The sequence below is a fragment of the Neolamprologus multifasciatus genome, chromosome 14, assembly GCF_963576455.1.
Source record: "Neolamprologus multifasciatus chromosome 14, fNeoMul1.2, whole genome shotgun sequence".
NCBI lineage: Eukaryota > Metazoa > Chordata > Actinopteri > Cichliformes > Cichlidae > Neolamprologus > Neolamprologus multifasciatus.
This window is the reverse complement of record NC_140452.1, coordinates 7,685,098-7,697,301: the sequence shown is the minus strand read 5'-3', so window position 1 is coordinate 7,697,301 and position 12,204 is coordinate 7,685,098. Positions and strand designations below refer to the sequence as shown.

The 12,204-nt window shown below is 42.0% G+C and overlaps 1 protein-coding gene and 1 pseudogene across 2 annotated transcripts; one reads left to right on the top strand and one right to left on the bottom strand.

Moving 5' to 3' along the window:
• Positions 1 to 2,558: 2,558 nt before the first annotated feature.
• Positions 2,559 to 6,013, top strand: LOC146503463 (uncharacterized). The gene is made up of 2 exons (XM_085130929.1): positions 2,559 to 5,494; positions 5,658 to 6,013. Exon 1 carries the CDS (start codon positions 2,559 to 2,561, stop codon positions 5,106 to 5,108), a length of 2,550 nt encoding a protein of 849 aa, XP_084987055.1. The 3' UTR covers positions 5,109 to 5,494; positions 5,658 to 6,013.
• LOC146503462 (extracellular calcium-sensing receptor-like) lies at positions 5,984 to 12,204 on the bottom strand (annotated as a pseudogene). Its single transcript, XR_014868778.1, has 6 exons — positions 12,198 to 12,204; positions 8,970 to 9,232; positions 8,605 to 8,880; positions 7,993 to 8,220; positions 7,773 to 7,896; positions 5,984 to 7,686 (listed from the first exon to the last, which is right to left on the bottom strand). The product of XR_014868778.1 is annotated as an extracellular calcium-sensing receptor-like (transcript).

The window sequence follows — 12,204 nt, the reverse complement described above, 5'->3', positions numbered from 1 at the left end:
AAGTTTGATGATCGTCCAGAGAATTATTGGGGCTGGAAATCTACCTTCATGAATATCATCGAGGGGGTGAAACTCACCTGCAATGAAGAGCTCGACCTTCTCACTAGATGGTTAGGTCCTCAATCATCTGAGCAAGTCAGGAGAATCAGAGCTGTTCATGTCAATGACCCCGCTGCAGGGCTCAGGATGGCGTGGATGCGACTTGAAGAAAACTATGGGTCTCCTGAAATAATTGAGAAAGCTCTGCTGGACAAACTTGAGAGATTTCCTAAGATCAGCAACAGGGACCCTCTCAACCTGAGAGAGCTTGGTGACTTGTTAAGGGAGTTGGAGTCAGCAAAGTTAGAAGGTTGTTTGCCTGGGCTCGCCTATCTGGATACCTCTCGCGGCATTAACCCAATAGTGGAGAAATTGCCGTATGGCCTTCAAGAAAAATGGATGACACAAGGCAGTGCGTTCAAGCAGCAAAACCAAGGCCAGTTTCCACCATTCTCATTCTTCACTGACTTTGTCTGCAAAGAAGCCCGTACTCGTAATGATCCAAGTTTTGCATTTGGCTCATTTGGGATGACAACAGTGAAACCAGAAAACTCACCTAAAAGGTACACACATTCAAGGAGCCAGGTCTCATCCAACAAAACAGAGATTACATCAACATCTGCCATCAAGCCCACAGAGTCAGTTAGCAGTAAGTTGGATGTGAACAGACAGTGTCCGATTCACAAAAAACCCCACCCTCTCAAGCGGTGTAGGGGCTTCCGAGCTAAGACACTAGATGAACGCAAAACATTTCTGCGAGATAGTAGAGTTTGTTTCAGATGCTGCTCCTCAACTGAACACGTTGCTAAAGACTGCAAAACAATCATTCACTGTAAAGAGTGTAACAGTGACAAGCACGTCACAGTGCTTCATCCAGGACCAGCTCCATGAGCTGTCAAAGACCCTGAGGATGAGCATGGCGGGGAGGAAAATGAAGCGGCTTCTCCAGACATAATCTCCAAATGCACAGAAGTGTGTGGAATTGCCAATAACTCTCGCTCTTGCTCTAAAATCTGCCTCATAAAAGTGCATCCTAGAGGACAACCAGAAAGATCTATAAAACTCTATGCCGTACTTGATGACCAGAGCAATAGGTCTCTCGCTCGGTCCAAATTCTTTGACCTGTTTGGCCTCAAGGGTACTGGTTCTCCTTACACGCTGCGCACATGTGCTGGAGTCACTGAGTTATCTGGCTGAAGAGGAGTTGGATTTGTGGCTCAGCCATTGGATGGACATCTCAGCATTCCTCTTCCCACACTTATTGAGTGTAGCCATATTCCAGATGATAGGTCAGAGATACCTACTCCTGATGTAGTCAACCACCACCCACACCTAAAGTCTATCACTCATCTCATCCCTGAACTTGATCCAAATGCACAAATTCACCTTCTGCTGGGTCGGGATGTATTACAAGTCCATAAAGTGAGAGACCAACGCAACGGGCCCAATAATGCACCCTATGCCCAAAGGCTGGACCTTGGCTGGGTCGTAGTTGGAGATGTGTGTTTGGGTGCAGCTCACAAACCGAAAGCAGTTAATGTCTACCGGACTAACGTTCTGGAGAATGGGCGTCACTCTCATTTCAGTCCATGTCCCAACCACCTAGTTGTGAAAGAGAAGCTTACAACAAGGACAGGCATAAGACCTCTCAACTCTCAAACCATGTCACACTTTCATCCTCTGGACAGTCTGTTTCAGAACTCTGATGATCATTCACTTGGCAACAAAATCTTTGAAAGAACAGAGAATGACAATGAAATTGCCCCATCTATTGAGGACAAACGGTTCATTCGGTTGATGGATAATGAGATGTTCATAGATGATGCTAACAGTTGGGTAGCTCCCCTGCCCTTTCGCATGCCAAGACCACGGCTGCCTAACAACAGAGAACAAGCTCTGACTCGTTTCACCAGCCTCTGCAAAACTCTAGAAAGGAAGCCTGAGATGAGGAGACATTTTCTGGCTTTCATGCAGAATATCTTTGAGCGAGATCATGCTGAACCAGCTCCAGCACTCAACGATGGAGATGAATGCTGGTACCTTCCCAGTTTTGGCGTCTATCATCCACGCAAGCCTGGCCAGATCTGAGTTGTGTTTGATTCAAGCGCTTCTTATCTTGGCATCTCTTTGAACGATGTGCTGTTGACAGGGCCAGACTTAAATAACAGTCTGCTGGGAGTACTAATGCGGTTTAGGCATGAACAAGTAGCCATCACAGCAGATATTGAGCAGATGTTTCACAGCTTTGTTGTCAGGGAAGACCACAGGAACTTCCTCAGATTTCTGTGGTTCAGAGACAATGACATCACAAAGGAAGTTGTGGAATATCGTATGAGAGTCCATGTGTTTGGCAACCACCCCTCTCCAGCTGTTGCTACTTATGGGCAGCTTTACATGGAGAGAGCGAGTTTGGGGAAGAGGCAAAGGAGTTCATACACAGGAACTTCTACGTTGATGATGCACTTAAGTCACTGTCATCTGCAACAGGAGCTATCAGTCTTCTCAAGGCAGCCCAAGGCATGCTTGCCATCTCCAACTTGAGACTTCATAAAATAGCATCCAATTGCCTAACTGTCATGCAGGCTTTCCCATCAACAGATCATGCAAAAGACTTGAAAAATCTCGACCTGGACAAAGATTCACCTCCTTTGCAGCGAAGTCTTGGATTAAGCTGGGACCTAGTGAATGACACTTTTACATTCTGTGTTGCCAGGAGTGAGAAGCCATTCACCCGAAGAGGAGTTCTTGCAACTATCAAAAGTTTGTTTGATCCGCTTGGTCTCGTAGCTCCCGTTACTATTCAAGGAAAGCTCTTGTTGCGGCAGCTCACTTGTGACAGCAGTGACTGGGATGCTCCCCTCCCCTCTGAAAAGGCAACAGAGTGGATTACCTGGAGGGATTCACTGCAGGATTTGGAACAGTTTGCAATTCCCCGAGCCTACATTGCTACATCTCTGTCCACTGCACAACGTACAGAGATACACATCTTCTCGGATGCTTCCACCAAGGCCATTGCAGCTGTGGCATATCTCAAAGTGGAAGATGTGGAAGGTAAATGTCATGTTGGTTTCATAATGGGGAAAGCCAAGTTAGCCCCTGTGCCATTCCACACTATTCCCAGGCTGGAATTAGGTGCTGCTGTTCTGGCAGTGGAAATTGCTGAGCTGCTTGTGAAAGAGCTGGACATTAGTCTTGATAGTCTGAAGTTCTATACTGACAGCAAGGTGGTGCTGGGGTATATTTACAATGAAAGCAGGAGATTTTATGTATATGTCAGCAACAGAGTGGAACGGATAAGGAAGTTCTCGTGCCCTGAACAGTGGCAATATGTCCACACTGATGAAAACCCTGCAGATGTTGCCACCAGGTCTGTGCCTCCAGCTCATCTCTTAAGCACCAACTGGCTTACAGGTCCACGTTTTCTGAGACATTCTGGGGACATAGACTCAGGTAAAGAAACATCCTATGACCTTATTGATCCAGACTCTGATACAGAGGTCAGAAGCCACATGACTACTGTTGCAAACCCCCATAGGAGTATGGGGTCGCACCGATTTGAAAGATTCTCCATGTGGCAGCTCCTTGTCAGAGCTGTGGCCTCCCTAATCCACATCGTCCAATCCTTCAAGTCTGAGAAGGATAGCAATGGGCAAGATTGCAAAGGTTGGCATCACTGTTTGAAGCCACACAAAATGGATACACTGTTGCAAGCAAAGTATACCATTATTGGATGTGTACAAAGGGAGACATACCAAGTGGAAGTGTCTTGTTTGGAGAAAGGCGAAGTAATTCCCAAAAACAGTCCTCTGAGGAAGCTCAGCCCAATTCTTGATGATAGCAAACTTTTAAGAGTTGGTGGGCGGCTCCAGCATGCTTCAATAGAGACACAGGAAAAACATCCTCTCATCATTCCTGGCCGCAGCCACGTAGCTACTCTACTTGTAAACTACTACCATGAGCGGGTTCACCACCAAGGCAGAGTTTTTACTGAGGGAGCTGTCCGCACGGCTGGCATCTGGATTGTAGGGGCAAAGAAATGTATCTCCAGAAACCTACACAAGTGTGTTACGTGCAACAAACTTTGTGTTAGACCCGCAGAGCAGAAGATGGCAAATCTTCCACCTGATCGTCTCAGCACTGGACCCCCATTTACAAATGTGGGTCTGGATGTATTCGGCCCCTGGAATGTCTCCACCTGTCGCACCCGAGGTGGTGCAGCAAACTCTAAAAGGTGGGCAGTACTCTTCACGTGTTTAAGTGTTCGTGCTGTGCATATCGAGCTCATAGAGTCAATGGACACATCGAGCTTCATTAATGCTCTACGGCGGTTCTTTGCTATGCGTGGTCCTGTGAAGATGATCCGCTCTGACTGTGGCACAAACTTTAAGGGAGCTTGCAGAGAACTTAAAATTCTCCTACGAGATGAAACCAACATCTCAAGGTACCTCAGTGAGGAAGGATGCACATGGCTGTTCAACCCACCTCATTCTTCCCATATGGGAGGAGTGTGGGAAAGAATGATTGGGGTTTCGAGACGGATTCTTGACTCTATGCTTTCTCAGATCAGTCCCTCGCATCTCACTCATGAAGTGCTATCAACCCTTATGGCTGAAGTTGGAGCGATAATAAATGCAAGGCCTCTTGCTCCCATCTCGAGTGATCCAGATTCACCATTTCTTCTGACTCCAGTGATGATCTTGACACAGAAGGTCTGCACCCCTCTTGCTCCTCCAGGATCATTTGAAGCTACAGATATGTATCGTCAGCAGTGGAAACGTGTCCAGCACTTGGCGAATACATTTTGGGAGAGATGGAGGCGAGAATATCTCTCTACTCTTCAAAGTCGAAGCAAGTGGCAAAATAGTCAGCCCAATGTCAAGGAAGGGGACTTGGTGTTGCTCAAAGACCCTCAGGTAAAAAGAAATCAGTGGCCAATGGCTCTTGTCACCAAGGCTTACCCAGACAGCGATGGAAAGGTCAGGAAACTCGAACTGAAGGTCACAAAAGGAGGTACCGTTAAGACCTTCTTTAGACCATTAACCGAAGTAGTGATACTTTTGTATGTCTGATTATCTACCATGGACACTCAATGTGTTGTTTTCTTTAGTTGATTGGACCGCTAAGAAATTGATAGTGGTATTGTGTTCAATACCAGGCGGGGAGTGTAATGTTATGTGCACGTTGAGAATTTTAGCATCTCCTAGTGGTTAGCTGGGAGACTGCGGGCAAGTGATTTTTTCTGTGGTTTGGATTGTATTCCTTCCTATTGGATGTTTAGGATCACATGAGTGGGGTAATACAGGAAGCTGTTTCCTACTGGATGATTAGAGTCACCTGAATGGGGTAATGCGGAAGCCATTTTAGTATTGGGGATTTGCACAATGAGGTGTATCAGAAGTCTCCCTGCTTAATCCTTCAACATCCACCTGTGTTATGCCATGGAGAAGCTTTGTTTGTAAGTTTGAATTGTGTTTAATCTTTATGAGTAGTGAGTGATGTATATTTTATTGATTTATGCATATTTGGAGAGATTTATATATAAATACCTAAATCTGTTCGCCATGTGACGCAAATGCATAATTCTTCATTGAGCATATTTATTTTTTGTATTTTTGTAGTTTCACAAGTTCTGGGAAAGCACTGTAAGATGTACATTGATGAAGACAAACAAGTAAACAGCCCTCAACTTTACTTTCACGTCTGACTCATCATTCAACGCTTTCAGTGCCTACGGCATATGTTTAGCTATCTGTCACTTCGTGTACCAGAACCACGCACGCAGCGGACGGAATACCAACCGTGCGTTGGTCAGGAAGATGCTCGGGAGCTGTAGTTTGAAAGGCTGCTTCTTTATCGTAGCTAGCAGGCCCGACCGGCACTCCTGCTTTTGTTTGCGTTCCTTCCGCCACCTGCATTTCTTGGCAGACCCAATAAGAATCCACAGAGCGCCGAATTTTCTCCAGGAGTATGTTGTGCATCCTCTGATAATCACTGGTAATGGGGATCTGGCTGTTGCATCGAATGTTGCATAATTCCAGATGGCTGTAGGTAAATTTGGCTTTACAGTAAGAAAAACAAAAGAAAAAAAAATGTGGAGAAAAGAAAAAGAAAAGCACCTAAGTGGAGAGCATAGAGCCACTGCATCTGTGCGCGCCGCCATCTTGCACTACTCCCAGTTCTCAATGGGAGATAAACTCTCTGGATGACACGCTTCTTACAGTCTGTTTGGAGAGACCTTCTAGGAAACTGTTGGAGAACCTTGTATGTCGGGGAGCCTGGAATTGTCACTATAGTTACGTTTTGATTGTAGCACATTTTGAAATGGAAACAAACTGCACAGAAGAAAGTTAAGAGTTGAAAGTTGAGACCTGTATTAGTTGTTTTCTTGAAATGATCAGCATGGTTTTGATCACGATCAGTTCAAGACAGACCAAATATACAAAAATATAGATTAGAACTGCTAAATGAATTCAAGTTGAAAGCGTAGTTTATTAAAAGAGTTTCAATTACATTTAATTTTCGTAATAGGTAAATTTTACAGTGGAGTGTAACAAAGTCAATGCTTCTCTTTGAAAAGTCTGTTTTTTTGTATGTAAACTGCAATTTAAAAGAACAACAACAAAAACGACTAAATAACTGTCTTTAATATTTAGCATTTGTTAATTGTATTTGTTTATTTAATTTTTGGTCAATAGAGTGCAAATAAAAAAAAACATTTTGACTTGAACCAAAAATTTTATGACACAATGCCACGGCCCATAACAGCTTTCTTTGTGTTCATCTCCGGTCTCAACAGGATTATGTAACATTTGGGTCCAAACAGTGTGATCAAGAGTCCAAAACTTGAAGCAAGAATGGCAAATACCTCCACTGCATCTGCAAGATTTCCTGGTGAGCTGATATAAGCAGGAACAAAGGCCACCCACACAGCACAGAAGATCAGCATGCTGAATGTGATGAGCTTGGCCTCATTAAAACTATCAGGGAGATTCCTCACCAGGAATGCAATTAGAAAACTGAGGACAGCCAGCACACCAATATAGCCCAATAACACTGCAAAACCGACAGTGGACCCAACTGCACACTCATAAACAATCTTGTCATTGTGGTATAAGGTGTTCTTATGTGGAGTTGGAGAGGAAGAGACAAGCCAGGTAGTACAGATGGCTGCCTGAATAGATGTAAGAAACAGAACTGTTCCTCTCTGCTGCATAACACCAAACCACTTCAGACTGGCTCCCCCTCCTGGCTTGGAGGCTTTGAACACAGCCAGAACAACCATGGTTTTTACCAGGATGCATGAGACACACAGCACAAAGCTGATCCCAAATGCTGCATGTCTGAGTTGGCATGTCCACATCCTGGGTCGTCCGATGAACAAAAGTGAACACAGAAAACACAACATGAGTGACATTAATAGCTGGAAACTAAGTTCTGAATTGTTGGCACGTACTATAGGTGTTCTGCGATGGCAGATAAAGATCCCCAGAACAACAGCACATATAAATGCTCCCAGTAAGGAGATTGCTGTCAAACAAATACCCAAAGGGTCATGATAGGAGAGAAACTCTGTTTTCCTAAGAACACAGTGGTCACGCTGTGGGTTTGACCAAAAATCCTCTGGACAACTGGTGCACTCCAAGGAGTCTGACAAAGAAGGGTTGATGTTGAAATGCATCCTATATTTCACAGAAATTAAATCAAATGTGTCATACAGAAAGACAAAGACCTACTGCTCTTGTTAGTGATCTTTCCCTCAGAACAAGGGATGCAGTCAAAACAGCATTCGGGCTCTCTCTTCCTTCTCACCATGTGGGTACCAGGAGGACAACTCTCACTGCATACTGATCGAGGTGGCTATTGGACATGAAAAAAAAATATTTATTGCCTGCTAAAAATTCTATATACTGTAAATGTCATAAAAGGTATTTGTCAAATAAAAACATATCTAACCTTTTTGGATTCAAAGTTCCAGAAGATTTTGCCTTCATCAAGTGTGAGTTCTTCACCTTTTAAAGCTGACCTTTTAACCTCACCCACTTTCTGAATTTTAGTGCTTCCATCAGGGAGCCACAGTGCGTTAATAACATCATAAATTGGTACTACATCACCATTCTTGTCAAATGACACTTGATCGCCAAATGGAGTGGTGAAGTTCACTCTTTCCATGTAATAAACAAGCTGTTTAAAAGGAATGTATAATAAGTAAATTACTTTTTGCTCCAAAATTAATTATAGAACAAATGATTTATTCATAGATGGAGTATAAAATGATATCACATCTGCCATGGCTCCAGTAACTTTACAGTGCAAACAGTTGCAATTTTTCAGTTCAGTAATCAAATATAATATTATATCTATGGTACCTACATATATAAAGTCATTTTTATCTAAGTCTCAATCAACCAAGGCACATTACTAATAATCCTGTATAGAAGTTAATGACCTCCATGACTTAAATAACTTAACTACTTTTGCTCACAAGTATGGCAAATCCCTTTTCAGAAAGTCTGAAAGCCTGCAAAAACAATGTGTTCAAAGGTGGAGTGTACAATGATAACACACCTGCCAAGGCTCCAGTGACTGCAAAGAGGCACAGCTGTTCCCACTGAAAGGTCCTCTTCCTGGCTTGCACCGCAGCATGTCATCAAGGGAATATGCCAGTGCATATACAGCTTTGTACACATTATACTCAGTTCGTAGGTTGGAAATGTCCAAGTACTCATTGTCCACATTTCCTAGATCTTCCTGTCCAGTGCATAGTGCACCTCCACCTTCCAGCCAGCCTGCTGGAGCTGGAGCAAATCTGCACTGAAATGTAAATTCCCAAAACTGATTCACCTGAAATATTTTGAAAAATGTTTGTTACACATTATGAAAATATATAATTGTTGTGACACACACACACAGTAAAAATGTTCAAGTCTCACCAAGCTATTTCCGTAGCTACTGTTGTGATGTAGATCAGGACGTATTTGCAACAGAAAATCCCTGAGCCCTGGTATCTCTCCTTGACGAATGGCGATACCAAGTATACCACCCAGGTATGGCATAAAGTGAGGTGTTTGGAGCACAACAGATTCTGTCAAGGCCACGCTGGCTATCCACTGTAGACCTGTCACATTTTGCCTTACTACCTGTGAATTAAATTAGACCAAGTCTATGAAGTAATACTGAACCTCCAACTTCTTTACTGAAACAGTTTTTGAATTTTAAAATGAATTCTGAATTATTACATTTTTGTACTCATTTCTGTACTGACAATGATACGTAATACGTGTTTTACACAATATAATTATAAAGACCTCTGTAACTACTAATCATTAAAGTGTTTTAAAGTGAAACCTGATCTATAAGGTGTATTATGCGACTAGGATGTTCAAAGACAATGACAACTCGAGCTGTAGAGGTTTTCATCACATCAACAATCCTCCGGAGTTCATCTGTGTCTTTGTCCCAGGGTAAAACCTCAGTGTAGGCCAGGCAACCTTCACCAGACACACTCAGCTCAGACTGAAAGGATCTTGCTGCATGAAGCCCATAATCATCATCAGTGACAAGCAGACCTGCCCAAGTCCAGCCAAAATGCTTTAGAATCTGGATCATTGCACGTACCTAAGTGAATACAGATTAAAGTGTAAGTGCATTAAAAAGAAGAAAAAACTTTGAATATAATTGCAATTTAGCTGTATTTTTTGACACAATACAGAAATGAAATAGAGCACAATTCTCAAAACTAAGTATATTAATATTTCTAATATTTTCATATCTTTCTTTGTTCTTCTTTTACACAGATATTGAAACATACTTTTGCGTTTCCATTTTAATTTTGATGACAAATTTTCACCTGGAAAGTATCACTTGGGATCGTTCTAAAGAAGGATGGATACTTTTGACGGTCACTCAGGCAGGAACACGTGGCATAATAACTCACCTGTGAAAGACACAGACTGTATATTCGGGAGCTATCCATATAGATATATCTTAACTTTGTCATCATGACTGCATTATTAGTATTAGTTTTTTCGTAAAATGGTTTTACATTTTTAATTAAATCAACGTAATCCAATAAAACTGTTACATGGTCAAGCAGAAAACTTACCATAGGTACTCTGTACAAACCTAAGACGTTGGAGATTGCAATAGAATTTGTAGAGGTATAATCACCCACAATCCCTATGACTGGAGGATTTCCAACACATGTATCATCTACTACAATTTGATCCTCTTGACCACTGGCTAATGACAATGCTCCACGGAATCCAATTCCAAGTTGAAGGCAGTTATCATAAAGAGTGTATCCCAGAGTCACATTTAGGTAGCAGGTTTGAGTTTCTGTTGATCTCATCAATAGCAAACGCCATGGTCTGTGCGGACTTAAATCCTAGGACATACACACTAAGACAAGAAAACTTTAATTACTAATATATATAATACAACACATGTATTAAATTACAAGGAAACGAGTGCCTTTTGAAAAAGTTGCAAAAGTAGAAATATTATAAACAATTAAGAATACTGAATAACAAAGACATATATTAAGAAAAAAATGAAAAAGAAGACGCATTGTGTAGTTATTTCAGATACAAAATACATATTTATACTGGCACTAAGTTTGACAGTTTTCTTATTGTATTTTTTTCATTCTGTTTCCCTGTCATAGTTACCCATGGCAAGTAGGCTGTTGTGGCTGCGAGGTAAAAGACAGATCAGGAACACTTGAAAAGAAATGGACTTGAAACAGTCCGCCCAGAACCACATCTCCAGTTTTGTGCATCTCATTTAGATGAAACTGTCCCTGCAGCTGACAGGAGAAAGAAACCTGAAGAGTGGATAGAGTCGAAAAAACACAGGAACACAGCAAAACAACCACGACTAAATTGTTTCGCAAAGATGAGCACATGACAGCTTTCTGAATTGTTGAGATCAGTCATTAGGTTTTATTGTTTGTCATTCCCTTTTATTGACTTACTGTGTTGTTTAATCTTGCACACCACCCATCAGGGAAGAAGGCGGAGTATACTTTTCATTTGAGATTGCTTTGTATCCAGGCAAACTCAGGGAACACTGTGAGTAAATTAGTCATCAGTAATAACTCACTGAAGAATTGTCAGAGTAACAGGTGTTTCTGTGTGCATATCAAGTGACACAAAAGAAGAATAGCAAAAATAACATAACATTATTCATGTACAGCAAAGTTAACGTGGAATGTACAACAGAATCATATTAAAAACTCCAGTCCATATTTGATTTAAAAGAGAGGGACAACAACTTACTTATTTGATCACTACCCAGAGTTCGTGGCCACAGTTGAATAGTTGAAATCTAAATCTAAGTTGTAATCTAAATTGACCTGTAAATTAAAAAATTAGCTCAGACTGTACAGTGCCTCTATCATTGCACATGTTTCCCAAATCCATCAGTTTCCCCAAACTCGTGAACAAGACCCTAAGAGATTTAAATTCCTTCAATTGGGGTAGTAATTTGTCCCAGATGGAGTTGGCATTCCACCTTTTCCGGTTGAGAACTATGGTCTCTGACTTGGGGGTGCTGATTTTCACACTTGGCTGAAAACCACTCCAATGCAAGTTGGAAGTCACCACCTGATTAAGCAAACAGTAACACATCATCTGCAAAAAGTAAAGATGAAATCCTGAGGCCATCATAGTGGAGAACATCCACCAGCCTGGACAGACCAAGATATTCTGTCCACACTTGCCCACTTTCTCAAACATCCTTGAGAATATAAAGAGCTTGTTCAGTTCCACAGCCTGGATGAAAACCTCATTGTTCAATCAGAGGTTCAGGTAACAGATAGACCCTCCAGTATGCTGGTACAGACTTTCCCAGTGTCATGATCCCTCAGCTTAGTTTCATCCGCACATGAAGCAAAAGGCCTAAAATCCAGCCTTTGTGGGTGTAATTTAACACAGTCCCCTGACAGAGTTTAATGCAGGGGTGTCTAAATTCAAAACATGTGAACAGGAAAAAAACATGAAAAGTGCAAAACATTGTGGGCCATATAAATCTGTACATCACTCGTTCTTTAGTTGTTTTGTTTTGTTTCTTTGACCATCATTTTGACCACTTTTTTTTTACCATCATGTTTTTTTTTTTGACTTTGTTACAGACTAGGGTTGTTAATCCATTTCTCTCACCAGCCAT

What these genes read in the sequence shown, in the direction of transcription:
- LOC146503463 (XM_085130929.1), top strand. Translation starts at nt 2,559, where the DNA reads ATGCTTGCCATCTCCAACTTGAGACTTCATAAAATAGCATCCAATTGC.